The sequence below is a fragment of the Myotis lucifugus genome, unplaced genomic scaffold (genome assembly GCF_000147115.1).
Source record: "Myotis lucifugus unplaced genomic scaffold, Myoluc2.0 scaffold_43, whole genome shotgun sequence".
NCBI classification, from domain to species: domain Eukaryota; kingdom Metazoa; phylum Chordata; class Mammalia; order Chiroptera; family Vespertilionidae; genus Myotis; species Myotis lucifugus.
The window spans coordinates 5734565-5748945 of NW_005871091.1; the positions used below are offsets into that span (position 1 = coordinate 5734565).

The window sequence follows — 14381 nt, forward strand, 5'->3', positions numbered from 1 at the left end:
TTAAGCAATTTTACCATGAAATGAAAATTTTGGTTAATACTTTTTGAATAATTACTTATTTCAAATTAGCCAAATTTAATTACAGAATGTCCTTTTAAAAAAAGCTCTGTATCCTCATGGTATTCTGCCACAACTACAAACTGTATCTCTAGATAAATAAATTAATTGATCTAATGGATGAATACTACTTAATATTTTAATACAATGATTGTGGAGGTAACATAGGATTTGCCTTGTGATAGTCATTTGCCAACAATTTATGCTGCTTTCTGAGGAAACAATGCTCAGACCATTTAGTTGGTATATAAGAAGGTTTATAATCCTATTGAGTATGGAAAGGAGGACTCTTATTCAATTCAAGCTGTGCCAAACTATGCAGACTTACAAAGAGAGCAGGAAGAGGTGGATAGGCCAAATATACTCCTATTCAGTACTGTTTGAGATTGGAATTTGATTTAATTAATCAACCTATTAGTCTGCGTATAAATATCTGACCGAGGCTTTGAATAAGCATCTGTAGTCTGGAGTCTACACTGAAGCTGTTTTAGGGAAGGTATGAATCAGGTCCAATGCCATTTCTTCTCTTTTAACTTCTCCAAAATGTTTAATCCTATTTAGAAGTTATTTTGAGAAAATAATTATTTTATGCTGTGACTAAGGTAGTATATTTGGTACTCAGCCCTAAAATGATTGCTGCCAAAAGCTTTTACTTGCAGACATTTCTATAGGAAGCCACCCATTTCTTTTGATGCTTAAAAAATCTAATTAATTGAGTAGAGGCCATTATTTTTATTTCTCTCATAATGCTAGAGTAACTCCTTTAAGAAGGAACTGATAAATTCTAAACATTTTGTCCTTCAAAAGAGTACTGTGTTGAATACCTTTGAAATGTTTCCTGCATCTTTGTTTTCTTGTATAAGATGGAGTGCCATAATCTGTTTGGATAAAGGAAATGAAAAAATTTAAGACTAGTATGTAACAAATTTTTATTTATTTCCCATAGAACTTGGACTTTTAGATAATCTTGCCATCATTGTTATGCTATCATTTGAACTTGTTTTTCATATTTGTCTATTTTGATGATGGGGAATTATGAAATCATCACAGTACATCAATCATTTGATAGAGTATTTTACAACTATTAAATAATATTTTTGAAGAATTTATATTAATAAAAAATATTTATGTTTAACTGAAAGAAAAACAAAAACTAGTGTTCAGCATTGTTCGCAAAACCAGACCAAGGAAACATGCATTATAGAGGTTGGAAAGATATATCCCCAAAAAATTAACCATGGTATTTTTTCTGAAATTTCCAAATTTCTAAAATAAATATGGATACATATGGATAACAGAAAACTATAATTTAAAAAAAGAGAAAAATTTAAACAGGTACCTAATTATGTTAGAAAAATTAAGTCATAGTAAAAAAAAAAAAGAAAAAAAGAAAAATCTCAATTTAAACCGTCGTTAGGCCTGGAGATTACACATTGATTCTGAGTTGCACAGCATGCCCATTAAGATATTTTCTACATCCTAAGTGATGTCATAACAGATAACTATAACTTTAAAAAAAATTGGTGAGGGGCCTAATTTGGCTTTATAAAATCATCACTATTTCCTAGCATTAATAAAATGGGTTGAGTAAAGTATTAATTAAATTCATTCTCTGCCAAGAAAACTAAAGAAAAATTTCATTCCTTGAAACATCATTCTGATGTGATTTATTTGGGTGTTTCTCTTAAGTAATGTTAGATATAGGATTTTGAGGATCCCCTGTGACTTGGGGAGAAGGATGGAATGGGAAAAGAACTTAGTTCTTGAGAAGAAAGCTTAGAAAGATGTCCAGGAAGCATTGCCTTGTGATCAGGTCACTGAATTTCAGAAACAATGATGTTGAATACCAGTTTTAACTTGTTTCCTGTCCAGTGCTATGATCCTTTTCCCCCTCTCCCCATTATTTTTAGACCTTTAGTCAAACTCTATTTTTCCTGGATTAGTGGTTTTGTGGAAAACAAATTGCATTTGCATTCATTATTTGGGTGAAGCAGTTCAAGAAGAGGAGAGCACTGCTTGTTGTAGATATAGAATATGACTGAGAGCTCCTTTTAATTGTTTAAATTAGATAGATGGTGATTTTATGCCAATTAATTTGGGTGATAGGTATATCTGTTTAGGTGAATTCTTTGGGGAGTCCTACAGTATGGAGTGGGCCTGAGTTACAGGTTAGGTTGTAGAGTTACAATAAGAAAACTGAAGAGCTCGATGTCTTCTACATTTTCATTATATGGTTCCAAAATTTCTGAATTTATTGTGAATTTCAACATGCTACTCATATTCACATAAACACATGCAAATTCTGAGTTTGAATCAAATGCAATCATTTTTAGATTATTTTGTAAAATAAAATTTTTCTTTTACTAATTTAACAAATTCAAATTAAATATCAATATATAAAAATGCTTATAACAATGCTTAGAACCTTATAAGTTTTTATTCTCATTCTTATTATTTATAACCAAGAGTTAATGTGCCTAAATAAGGTCTTTCTACTATATTATCAATAAGGCATGGTAGCATGAACAAAAGTCTGGATAAAGCCATTAGAATATGTTTGGAGTGAGGATTCCAGCAAGTATCTGATTATAGACTGAGAATGAGGTAAGACACATCTTCAAGACTTCCGATTGGTTATTTGAAATACAGTAATGGATCTAATATAATTAAGTCTTCAGGGATTATTCTTGAAGTTTTCAAAAGTTTTGAACATCTTTCCTCTGAAGCAATTTGAAGTTATGGCTTAGAAAATTGCATAAGTCCCTGAGAGCAAGAAATATTTAAATGACCTTCCTGAGCCTGGAGAATATTCTTTGGAGAATTTCCTGGGTCTTTAGAATGGGGCAATATTTCGACCTGGGTTGGAAGGGCAAATGAATCTTCCAGATTCTCAAATACTCATTTTCCTCTTACTTTGAACTAGCAGAACCAAAATACATTTCCTTTGTAATCAATATTGGCTGTACCGTATAGGTTTTAAAACAATTTTGAAATAGTAACTTTGCCATCAATGTTTTCCAGACAACAAGTCCTGTGACACTCTGGCTCCTCAATGGTAACACCTTCAGAAGTTCATCAACCTCATAGAACATTTTGTACAAAAGGCTGCAAATATAAGATCAAGGCAAAACACTCTGCTGTGTGTTGCATCCTAAGAGGTGAGTTGACCTTCCATTTAGAGGTAATTGCTGAAAACATGCTACTAACAAATCCAAGGGGATGTCAGTCCAATGAACTGAGTTGAAATAGGCTATGTGTTTTGGGATAGGATATTTCTTTTACCATAGAGAGTCTAAAGAGAATAGGACTAAAATCATTCTAAGAGGATTTTCTTGGATATAGTAAGAAAATAAAGAAAAAAATGAAAAAATATGACCAAAAAGTAATTTGAAATACAAAGTAATTTAAATATCCAAAAAAATGGGTATTTAGGTCTAGAACTTATCTTACAGGAAATAGATATTCATTTAGTCCAAATATACTTTACTGTTTCCTTACGTCAGTACAAGTGTCTTCATGTCTAATGTTGTCACTTCTCACTGGTGCAATAAGGTTGCTCTAAAATAGGCAGCGGACTTATACCCTTGATCCAGAATGTAAAGGCTGGTGTCACCAAAGTTTTGATTCTGTAACAATATACCTCATAGCACTAATTCTGTTCCCTTTGGTTCAGCTAGCAAATGTATGTCCAGTGCTAATCATGAGCAGACAGTCCCTGTCCTGGAGCGTCTACACTGAGGTTGATATTTGGAAAACTTCATTACTTGCTCTTGAATACATCTTTTGATCTGTGCAAAAAGGAAATGAAGAAGAACAATGAGTTCTTAGCTAACAGGAAATAATTTTGACTTTCATAGTTATGCTTACATGAGTATTTTGGGAATGGTTTTGAGAACTTTTAATTCTTCTTGTTGTTGGTAATGTATTCCTATGGTGACTTTAGACATAATATTTCACACACACACACACACACACACACACACACACACACTTTCATTTAACTTTTAGATGAATGAATTGAAATAGCCTTCCTTCAAAACAATGTCACCCCCTTTAGTTCCTTATTTTAAATGGCATTGGCCTTTGCTATAGTTGTATAATGCCCTTCATTGCAAAGTGAGTAGAGTTTGGTATAATGTGCATCCATGTCATATCATAGATGTCATGAATATTAGTAGGTTGGTTGAGTAAGAAGAGAGCTACCTAACAGGTCTGATTATAAAAATTTAAAGGTATTCTTGTAAGAGCATGAAACTGGGGACAGAAGTGTAAAAGGACTCAAAAAAAGAGTAAGTAAAGGGAAGATGAAGGAAACCAAAATAGTGCCTGCCATAGGGTAGGTGCTTTATTTGCATTGTTTTATTAACTCTCCCCAGAACACCACAATGATGCTATTAAGGTCCTGTTATACGTAAGGATATTGAGACACAGAAGTTAACTGCCCAAGGTCACATAGCTAGTTACTGGCCTTGTAAGCAGAGGGACCATGGATGAGTGACCCTAGCTCTGAGGTCATTGCTGGCCATAGACAGATTTAATCCATATAGAAACCATGTAGAGTATGTGTCCATGTGCTCTGCACAGAGCCAGAGGCCTATCATTGATCCAATCCACTGAACAAAGGCTTTCAGTGAAGACTGAGGGAAGCAGTGTGGACTGAATTGACAGCTCGTGCAGGCCCCCAGTCAAGATAGGGTTGGGAAGAAGCAGAACTGGGGAAATAGGAGGTGGAGTCCCCTGTGGCTGATTCTGCAACACATACTTGCACCACACCCTCTTGTTAGGCGGTGTGGTGCTTAAGCTTCTGTCTGATAATTGAGAAAGCCATCTCACAGCGTTTCCCTCCAAGCTTGATAGCTGCCTACTCCTCTCTGTGGTTGGGGATATGGAGAGGGTAATTGTGTTTATTGAATTTTAATATTTTTAACATCCTGTGACTTCATGCTAGAAGTTTTCTATTGTTTATAGAAACTTTGTGTAGAAAGACTTGCTCTAAAGCACATCTGTATGTCTGTAAAAATCTCAAATTCACTAAAACATACATGTTCTTTTTAATAGACAAAGTGAGCTTGCTTTGTGAGACAGTGAAATTGCTTTTCAGTCATCATTTACCGTGGAATTGGGATTTGGGTGGCTACCATTACGAAGGTGATCTGGGACTCAGAGTAAAAGAAGCACGTATTTTTACGGTGTGAAAGAATCTCAAAGTATAAAAGGTAGAATTGATTGAAATAAGGACAAAATAGAATAAAAGTTGAAGTGCCCTGATAATGACAAAAGGTAATATAGGTAATTAGAAGCTAGTTGAAATACTCCTAAAGGATTCAATTCAGACCTAAAATTTTCTGTCAATTTGCTGAATAAGGAGAAATGGTCTACGTGTTAAGTGCCTATTTGCTTTGTGAATGAATTAGAACACCTTCAATGGATTTTGTGTCCATGAATAAGGATATTGCTATAAATTAGTATGTGTGTTGGGGCGGGGGAGAGCAGGTTGGCAAGCTCTATTTCTGAGGGAAAATTAAAAGGAGTGGTCTGAGACTTTGAGTCAAGCTTTTTGAATGCAAAACCTACCTTTCCTGACCCCTGAATGATGGCAGTAGTTATTTCCCGAGGATTCACCCAAGATAAGAGGTGTCAATGAACTTTTAGAAGATGTCCCTTTGATCATAGTGTTTCTTTCAGTTGGATTTAAGAAGCAACTAGTTAAAATGGCAACTAAATGTGTTTGCATTAGGAGAATGAGAAGACAAATCACAGACTTGTGGACAAAATATGTGTCATATATCTGATTAATGATTCGTAGCCAGAATATGTAAAGAACTCTCAAAACTCAACAATAAGAAAACAAACAACCCAATTAAAAATGATCAAAATACATGAAGGATACTTTACTATAGATAAAATAAAGATGGGAAAAAATTCCCCAAATGTTAGTCATTAGGGAAATGCAAACTAAAATTATGATGAAATATCATTGCATACCTATTAGGATGTGTAAGAAATATATATACTGACAATACCAAGTGTTGATGAGGATGGAAAACAACTTGAAATCTCATACACTTCTTGTTGGAGTGCAAAAATGAGATAGCCACTATGGAAAACTGTTTGGCAGTTTCTAGTAAATTTAGGTATGCATATCTCATATCATCCAGTATGTTGCTCATGGATATTTGCCCTAGAAAAATGAAAATTGATCACACAGAAATCTGGGCATGAATATTTATAGCAGCTCTACTCATAATTGCCCCAAATTGGAAACAACTCAAATGTCTTTCAACAGGTAAATAGATAAACAAACTATAGGACATCCATACAGTGGAATACTATTCAGCAATAGCAACTTGGATGAATCTCAGAGGCTTTATGCTAAGTGAGAGAAGCCAGACACCTGTGGCTCATATATTTCCATTTATATGACATTCTGGAAAAGGTAAAACTGTAGGGATAGAAAAATACGAGTCTTTTCCAGGATTTATGAGTGGATGGAAGGGTGGCTATAAAGGGAGAGCACAATGGAGATTTTATGGTGATTGGAGAGTTTCATGTCCTGATTATGGTGATAATTACATGAATCTATATATGTTTTAAAATTTATAGAACTGAATACTGAAATAGACAAAATCAATTTTATTGTATAATTATTTAGAACATACAAATTTAAAAATTATATCTCACCAAAAAAGTATATATACGTTGTAACAAAAAGACTTCGCATTATTGGGCTTTACATAAATTGCACCTGTTTTTTGGGTGACCAGGCAGTCAGTAAACACTGCTTGGGTTTATTGCTAACCATTCTCCCATTAGATTGATACATTTATTTTGGTGTTTTATTATACAGTGAGTTACTGTTGAGTTTCCCTCACCCAGGACCTAGATTGCCTTTCCAAGTTAACCCAATCTCTGATATAATGGATTCCATATTGATTTTATAGCTCATTAAAATACCAGGTAAATTATGGAAAACAAGCAAGCTTGAGCTTGAGTCTGGCCTTTGCTATATGTTAATTTTAAATATATGACTGCAGGCTAAAATAAACTCTCTTGCTTTAGCTTAGATACATTTCTTATCTTTAAAATGATAATTATTATGGCGTTTAAATGAGGAAATGTATGAAGTTGCTGGAACAGAAAGATTAATTGATACAATAGCTTCTCCCTCATACTTCTCTTTCTAAGTTTCTTTACTCCCTTTCCTTTTTTCTCTTCTTCTCCTTCCCTGTTTCCTTTTTTCCTTCTTACTGGGTTCATGGAAGACTTTTATATTTATGCATTGGTGAACTTGGAGTTACCATAGTAAATAAATTATTATTTTTTAAAAAATTATTTGAATTTTTACAGGTAAAAGAGAAAAAGTGAAATGGAATGGGAAAACCAAACCATTCTGGTGGAATTCTTTTTAAAGGGGCTTTCTGGTTACCCAAGGCTTGAGCAGCTCTTTTTTGTGCTAATCTTAATAATGTATGTGGTCATCCTTCTGGGCAATGGCACCCTTATTTTAATTAGCATTGTGGACTCCCACCTTCATACCCCTATGTACTTCTTCCTGGGGAACCTCTCCTTCTTGGACATCTGCTACACTACCACCTCCATTCCTCCCACACTGGTGAGCTTCCTCTCAGAAAGAAAGAGCATCTCCTTTTCTGGCTGTGCGGTGCAGATGTTCCTTGGCTTGGCCATGGGGACAACAGAGTGTGTGCTCTTGGGCATGATGGCTTTTGACCGCTATGTGGCTATCTGCAACCCTCTGAGATATCCTGTTGTCATGAGTAAGAAATCCTATGTGCCCATGGCAGCTGGGTCCTGGTTTGCAGGGGTTATCAACTCTGCAGTACAAACTACACTTGTGGTACAATTGACGTTTTGTAGGAATGTCATCAATCATTTCTCCTGTGAAATTCTGGCTGTCATGAAGATGGCCTGTGCTGACATCTCAGACAATGAGTTCATCATGCTTGTGGCCACGACATTGTTCACATTGATGCCCCTGCTCTTGATTGTCATCTCTTACTCATTAATCATCTCCAGCATCCTCAAGATCCGCACTTCTGACGGGAGAAGTAAAGCCTTCTCTACTTGCTCAGCCCACCTGACTGTGGTGATAATATTCTATGGAACCATACTCTTCATGTACATGAAGCCCAAGTCTAAAGAGACACTCAATTCAGATGATTTGGATGTTACTGACAAACTTATATCCATGTTTTATGGAGTGATGACTCCCATGATGAATCCTTTAATCTATAGTCTCAGAAACAAGGATGTGAAGGAGGCAGTAAAACATCTACTTAGAAGAAAAGTTTTTAACAAGTAAATGGGGAACGGACAGGTAATTTTTATAATCACAATGAGAAAATCAGTTTGGGAAATCAAAGAGTCAAAAAGATAGGTTCTTGCTGCTGTGTCAAATTTCTCTCTCAATGCTTTCAAGCTTTAAAAATAGTCTTTCTTGGTGTGGTGCACAATGAAAGCAAGTAAACCTCAGTGTTTTGACAGTGGAGTCAGTGATTGTAGTTTGTTGTTGTTAATGATGAACTTGATTGTGAGGGCAAGTAGAGGGGTAGTGTAATAGGAAGAGAAGTTTCTAGGCAGAAAATGTTATATTAAGTGTTAAAACCTTAAAAAATATTTTTGATACAATTTCCAAAGTCAATTTCATATTTCCTTATTTTCTTTGCAACAAAAATGAAACCTGATTTCAGATTTTTAAAACTCAGCTAAAATTAGAAATTTTCATATTGTAGTTACTGAAATACTTTATTTGGAGTCTATTCAAATATGTAATGGTGATTGTCTTCTGTCTAGGTAGCTGTAACCTATTAAGTGTTTTGGTTCTAAAATACTGCTATTTTTATAACTTTTTGTTCATCTTTAACTAGGAAGCATTAAATTATTATTCTTTTCTGCTTTCAATATATCTGTGGTAGGCTTCTTTCCAAAGACCTTCTGATACATGGGATCTAACTGCTTTGGACTTGGAACCAAATAACTGATTTTTAAAGCTGTTTGAAAATTAAATGTAAACAATGTCTGAGTCAAATATTCACTGGTAATATAGAGCTACAATTTTTCCTGTCTCAGTGGCTCTTTATCCATGAAGTATGTTGCTGATCCAAGAGGAATTTGTTATTAATCTACCTTGTTATTAGATTTACCTTTAAGATGGTTTTTATATTTGATTTTTTTTATTGTTAACATGATTACAGATGTCCCTCATTTACCCCCTTTGCCCACCTGTACCCAGCCCCCGTCCCCAAGCCTAATTTACCATACTTTGTCTGTGTCCATTTCTATGCATATATGTTCTTTGGCTAATCTCTTCACCTTCTTTTATCCAGTCCTCTCCCCCACCTCCCTCCCTTCTAATATTTGTCAATCTGTTTTATGTATCCAAGCATAATGGAATATGATTCAGCCATAAAAAAAGAAGGAAATCTTACCTTTTGCAAAAGCATGGGTGGGCCATACCATACAACAAAATTAATTCCAGATGGATTGTATATGTCTTTATCAAAGGTAAAAATGTAAGGCTTTTAGAAAGTAAGGTAGGGGACTTGAACTAATTAGGACATTCTATGGATAGAAAATAGGATAGAAAATAGGATAGAAAAATGAATAAAATTGTGATTCTTTTAAGAAGGGTAAAAGCCCAAGTGAGTTAATGTTGGATAGGTAATGTAAGTATCTATTGTTATGTCAGTGTTATATTTATACAATGATCCTATATAATAAAAGACTGATATGCAAATAGACCGAATGGCAGAACGACTGGTCACTATGAGCATACTGACCACCAGGGGGCAGATGCTCAACGCAGGAGCTGCCCCCTGGTGGTCAGTGCACTCCCACAGGGGGAGTGCCGCTTAGCCAGAAGCTGGGCTTATGGCTGGCAAGTGCAGCGGTGGTGGCGGGAGCCTCTCCCCGGCCTAAGCTGTCCCAGCTCCTGGACCGCGAGAGGGCGCAGGCCAGGCTGAGGGATGCCCCCCCACTTCCCCTCCCGCCCGAGTGCACAAATTTTGTGCACTGGGCCTCTAGTGCAACATAATAATCATAAAATTTTAGTGGCATACCAAAATAAACATTTATTAAATTCTATGAGATAATAGTTTATCTGGGTTGGAGCCAGGTGATCTTTGCTAGATTATCTTTGTATCTCAAATCAGCTATGTGTTGGCTTGTTTTGGGACTCCCTAATTTGTTGAAGATTGACTGACAGCTGGCTCACCTAGGGTGACCCAATTCCTCCAGCTGGCTAACTTGGACATATTCTCATGACAGTAGCAAAGATGGAAGGGAGAGGGCTAACTTAATTGTGCAAGTGCTTTACAAGTTTCTGCTTGCATTATATAACCAAACCAGGTCATGTGCCTAGGGCCAAAATCAGACTACGTAGACCTAGGAAGAAGCAAATAACCAGGGTCACTAATGCAATTAATGGACCACAACTGTATAAGATCACTTAGCTAATTGTAGTTGAGCTAAAGTTTAATCCATAACTTTAAAAACATTTATTGATTTTAGAGAGGGAGGATGAGAGAGAGAGACAGAGGTAGAGAGACATTGATATTAGAGATATTTTGGTTGGTTGCTTGCTGTATACACACGAACTGGGGATCAAAACTGAAACCTAGGTCTGTGCCCTGACTGGGAATCAAACTCGAGACCTTCCATGCACGGGATGATGCTCCAACAAACTGAGCCACACAGGCCAGGGCTCAATCCATAACTCTTTTACTTTAAGTCCAATACTCATTCCAATGAATTGCACCATCAGGTATCCTATATAATAAAGAGGTAATATGCAAATTAACCCTCACACCCTCACAAGATGGCTGACTACAACCAAGCTGGCAGGGGGGTTAGTGAGGGATGACCAAATGACTGAACAAGCAGGCTGCATGGGGCGACCAGGCTGGAAGGGGATCGTGAGGGGCAACCAGGCCAGAAGAGGGGGCAGTTAGGGGCAACCAGGCCAGCAGGGGGGCAGTACGAGGTGACCAGGCTGGCGGGGGGGGGGGCAGTTAGGAGCAACCAGGGCGGCAGGGAGGGGACAGTTGGGAGCGACCTGGCTGGCAGCAGGGGGCAGTAAGAAGCAACCAGGCCGGCAGGGTGGGAAGTTAGGGGCAACCAGGCAGGCGGGGGAGGTGCAGTTGTGAGTGACCATGCCCGCAGGGGGGGGGCATTTGGGGGCGATTAAGCTGGCGGGGGGGCAGTGAGGGGCGACTAGACAAACAGGGGGGGAGCAGTTGGGGGTGATCAAGCTGGCAAGGGGGGCAATTAGGGGTGACCAGGCCGGCAGGAGGTGAGCGATTAGGAGCCAGTGGTCCAGGATTGTGAGAGGGATGTCCGACTGCCGGTTTAGGCCCAATCCCGGGAATCGGGCCTAAACCAGCAGTCGGACATCCCCCAAGGGCCCTGGATTGGAGAGTGTGCGGGCTGGGCTGAGGGTCCTTCCCACCCCATGCATGAATTTTGTGCACCGGGCCTCTAGTCCTATCTAATAAAGACAGAATATGCAAATTGACCATCACTTTGCGACAAAGATGGCAGCGCCAACGGCCAATAAGGAGGATATATGCAAATTGACATGACAAAGATGGTGGCGGCCGGTCTGGGGCACAGGTGTTCCGCCCCGCCCCAGCCGCTCCGGGCCTCTGGGCAGTGTGTGAAGGTAGAAGGTGGCTCTGGCCAGAGCAAAGGCAGAAAGGCGGCTCTGGGCCCAAGCGAAGGCGATGCCGGCAGCCAGGGGAAGGAAGGCCTATTCTTGCACGAATCTTTGTGCATCAGACCTCTAGTTATTATATAATCTATATAGAATCACAAACATTGCATTAGGAACTTAGTTTATTCAAGGAGCATTTGATAGTAATAACTTATCTGATTGATCAATGCTCTGTCTTCACTTTGCAGCCATTTAAAAGCTCACTAAGGATGTCGTATCTTCTATTACTCAGGTAACTGAGATATTTGGAGAGATTTCTGAAAATAAATGAGTCACTGTACAAGCTCAGAAGCCATATGGGAAGACATTTTTACAGTTCTATTAATTGCAATGTTTTCTGAATAATTCAAGGGCAATCTACAGAATGAATGGAATAGGCAAATAGTCTCTTCCAGTTCTGCTTACTCAAATGCTGCTCAAGAAACAGGTCTTTTACTGGGCCAAATGACTTAAAATAATTTTTTAAAGTTGCCCAATTTATTTTGGTTCTGAACTTGGAGAATCACACCCTTGGGAACTGGAAAGTTTCTTAACTTTATGTTTCTGAATCACAATATTAAATTGTTAAGGGAGTTGGAAGGTCCCTAAGAGCAACAAGAGATAATAGTAGTATTAGTTCCATGGGTAACTCTTTGGAATTTTTTTGGAGCAGATCATAGGTAGTGATTTTGGCAGAACAAATCTTCATGTCATGACTTCTCTTAGGAAGTTATTTTTAAATTTTTAATTAATAGGAACTATATATGTTGAGACTTTGTGAATCAGGCAAGATTTGGGTTGAATTTTTGCAAACTATGAATATCCATATTGCTTCTCACTGCAATATTTTGAATAAAAATACCTCTGCATAGCTGACTTGAATATAGTTTTTGAAAAGTATTATTGCAATTTAAAACATTCAGAATTTTTTGCTCTTTGGAGCCCTGCACCAGATTCATAAGAGACTGTGCTGAAGATAACTAAGTCTAAATGTTGAAGCATACATTGACCAAAGGAAGATGCTCATCACAAATGCTGAGGTAAATGGACACTGACATTATCCATCTATTTTTTGTATTCTTGGATTTACAGAATTTGTTAATGAGTCTCAGGTAGGCCAGGAAACCAGAAGAGAGACACTTTAAAAAAGAAGTACTTTAAAAAGAAGTACTAACTAGTAGGAAAATATTGAATTGAAGAAATGAGTCATGAATATACAGGGTGGATCAAAAGTAGGTTTACAGTAGTGAGTGCACAAAACAATGTTTATTCTTATATTATTTTATTAATTATTGTATTTTCTTTTTTTAATATAAAGTACATCGTGTTGTATATATCTGAGATTTACTTTTTCCACTTATGATAAAATTACTAAAATTCATCCCTACATTTTATCCATCTGTCACTTAGGTAAATCTAGTCTTCTGGATTGGTGTTCTAATGTATTATTTTCCATATGCACAACTGTAAGCCTACTCTTGCCCCATCCTGTAGCATAGAATTTTTAGCATTATTATGCCCTAGTTTTTCTCATTTATCTTAAACATTTCATTAAACTCCTCCAAGCATCTGTCAACTTTAAAATCTGATGCCAATAAATTCAATAAAAATGAGAAGAAAAAAAAACCAACAAAAAAATTGAGAGGGTTGGATTATAAATTCTCCAAGTCTCCTTTGGCCTTGATATTTTAAAGAGGGGAGCTTGCAGGAAAACATTTAATTATTTTAATCAGAAGTCATATTTAGAGAAAGAGAAAACATCTAGACTCTGGCAAACATGTGAGATAAGGGTAAGGGAAGGAGTGGGGACTCGATATGTATGAGAGAAGACTTCATTGTTTTGTTTCTGAAAGGGAGGGCAGGAGAGTGGTGGAGAGAGTGAAAGAAGAGGGAAGACAGGACCCAGAGCTGGAGCAAGAAGACTGAATGCTGGCTGGGGAAAGACCAATAGAGAAACCCTCAGTGGAAGTAGGGGTGTGTGCTGCCCAAAACGGACTTTAGAGACCAGAAATGTCTTACATTCACCTTCCTGAATCAGTAAAGTGTTCATATTAGCCTATGGATTGTTGGTTGAAATTTTAATGAGTTATGAAGAGGTGCAGAGTTATTTTATCTGAGTCAGTGTGGGCCAGCACTGAAGCAGCATAGAGGCAATTATGGTTCTGGAGGGCAGGGAGCCCATGAAATCATAGACCCTTGTGATTGCCGGAAATTTTAGAGAAGCTGTGGAATTGGAGGGGGTGGTGGAGGGAGAATTTAAAGGAAGTTAATCTAGATCTCTGCTATGTGCACAAGGGAGGAATGATTATCCTCCTTGTACAGATTAGAAAACCAAGTTTCACCCAGCCTTTGTTGCTTAGTGGTTGAGCATCGGCCTATGAACCAGGAGGTGACGGTTTGATTCCCGGTCAGGGCACATGCCTGGGTTGCAGGCTTGATCCCCAGTGTGGGGCATGCAGGAGGCAGCCAATCAATGATTCTCTCTCATCATTAATGTTTCTATTTCTCTCTCCCTTTCCCATTCTCTCTGAAATCAATAAAATAAATTTAAAAAAGAATCATGACAAGATCCACTGGGGAAATGAGGCAGTGGGTCTGTCTTTAAAAAAGGAAGGAA

The 14381-nt window shown here is 37.6% G+C and overlaps 1 protein-coding gene across 1 annotated transcript; it reads left to right on the forward strand.

Moving 5' to 3' along the window:
* Nucleotides 1-7404: 7404 nt before the first annotated feature.
* On the forward strand, nt 7405-8778 carry LOC102428979 (olfactory receptor 13C9). The gene has a single exon (XM_006088069.2). It carries the CDS (start codon nt 7424-7426, stop codon nt 8375-8377), a length of 954 nt encoding a protein of 317 aa, XP_006088131.1. The 5' UTR covers nt 7405-7423; the 3' UTR covers nt 8378-8778.
* Nucleotides 8779-14381: the final 5603 nt, after the last annotated feature.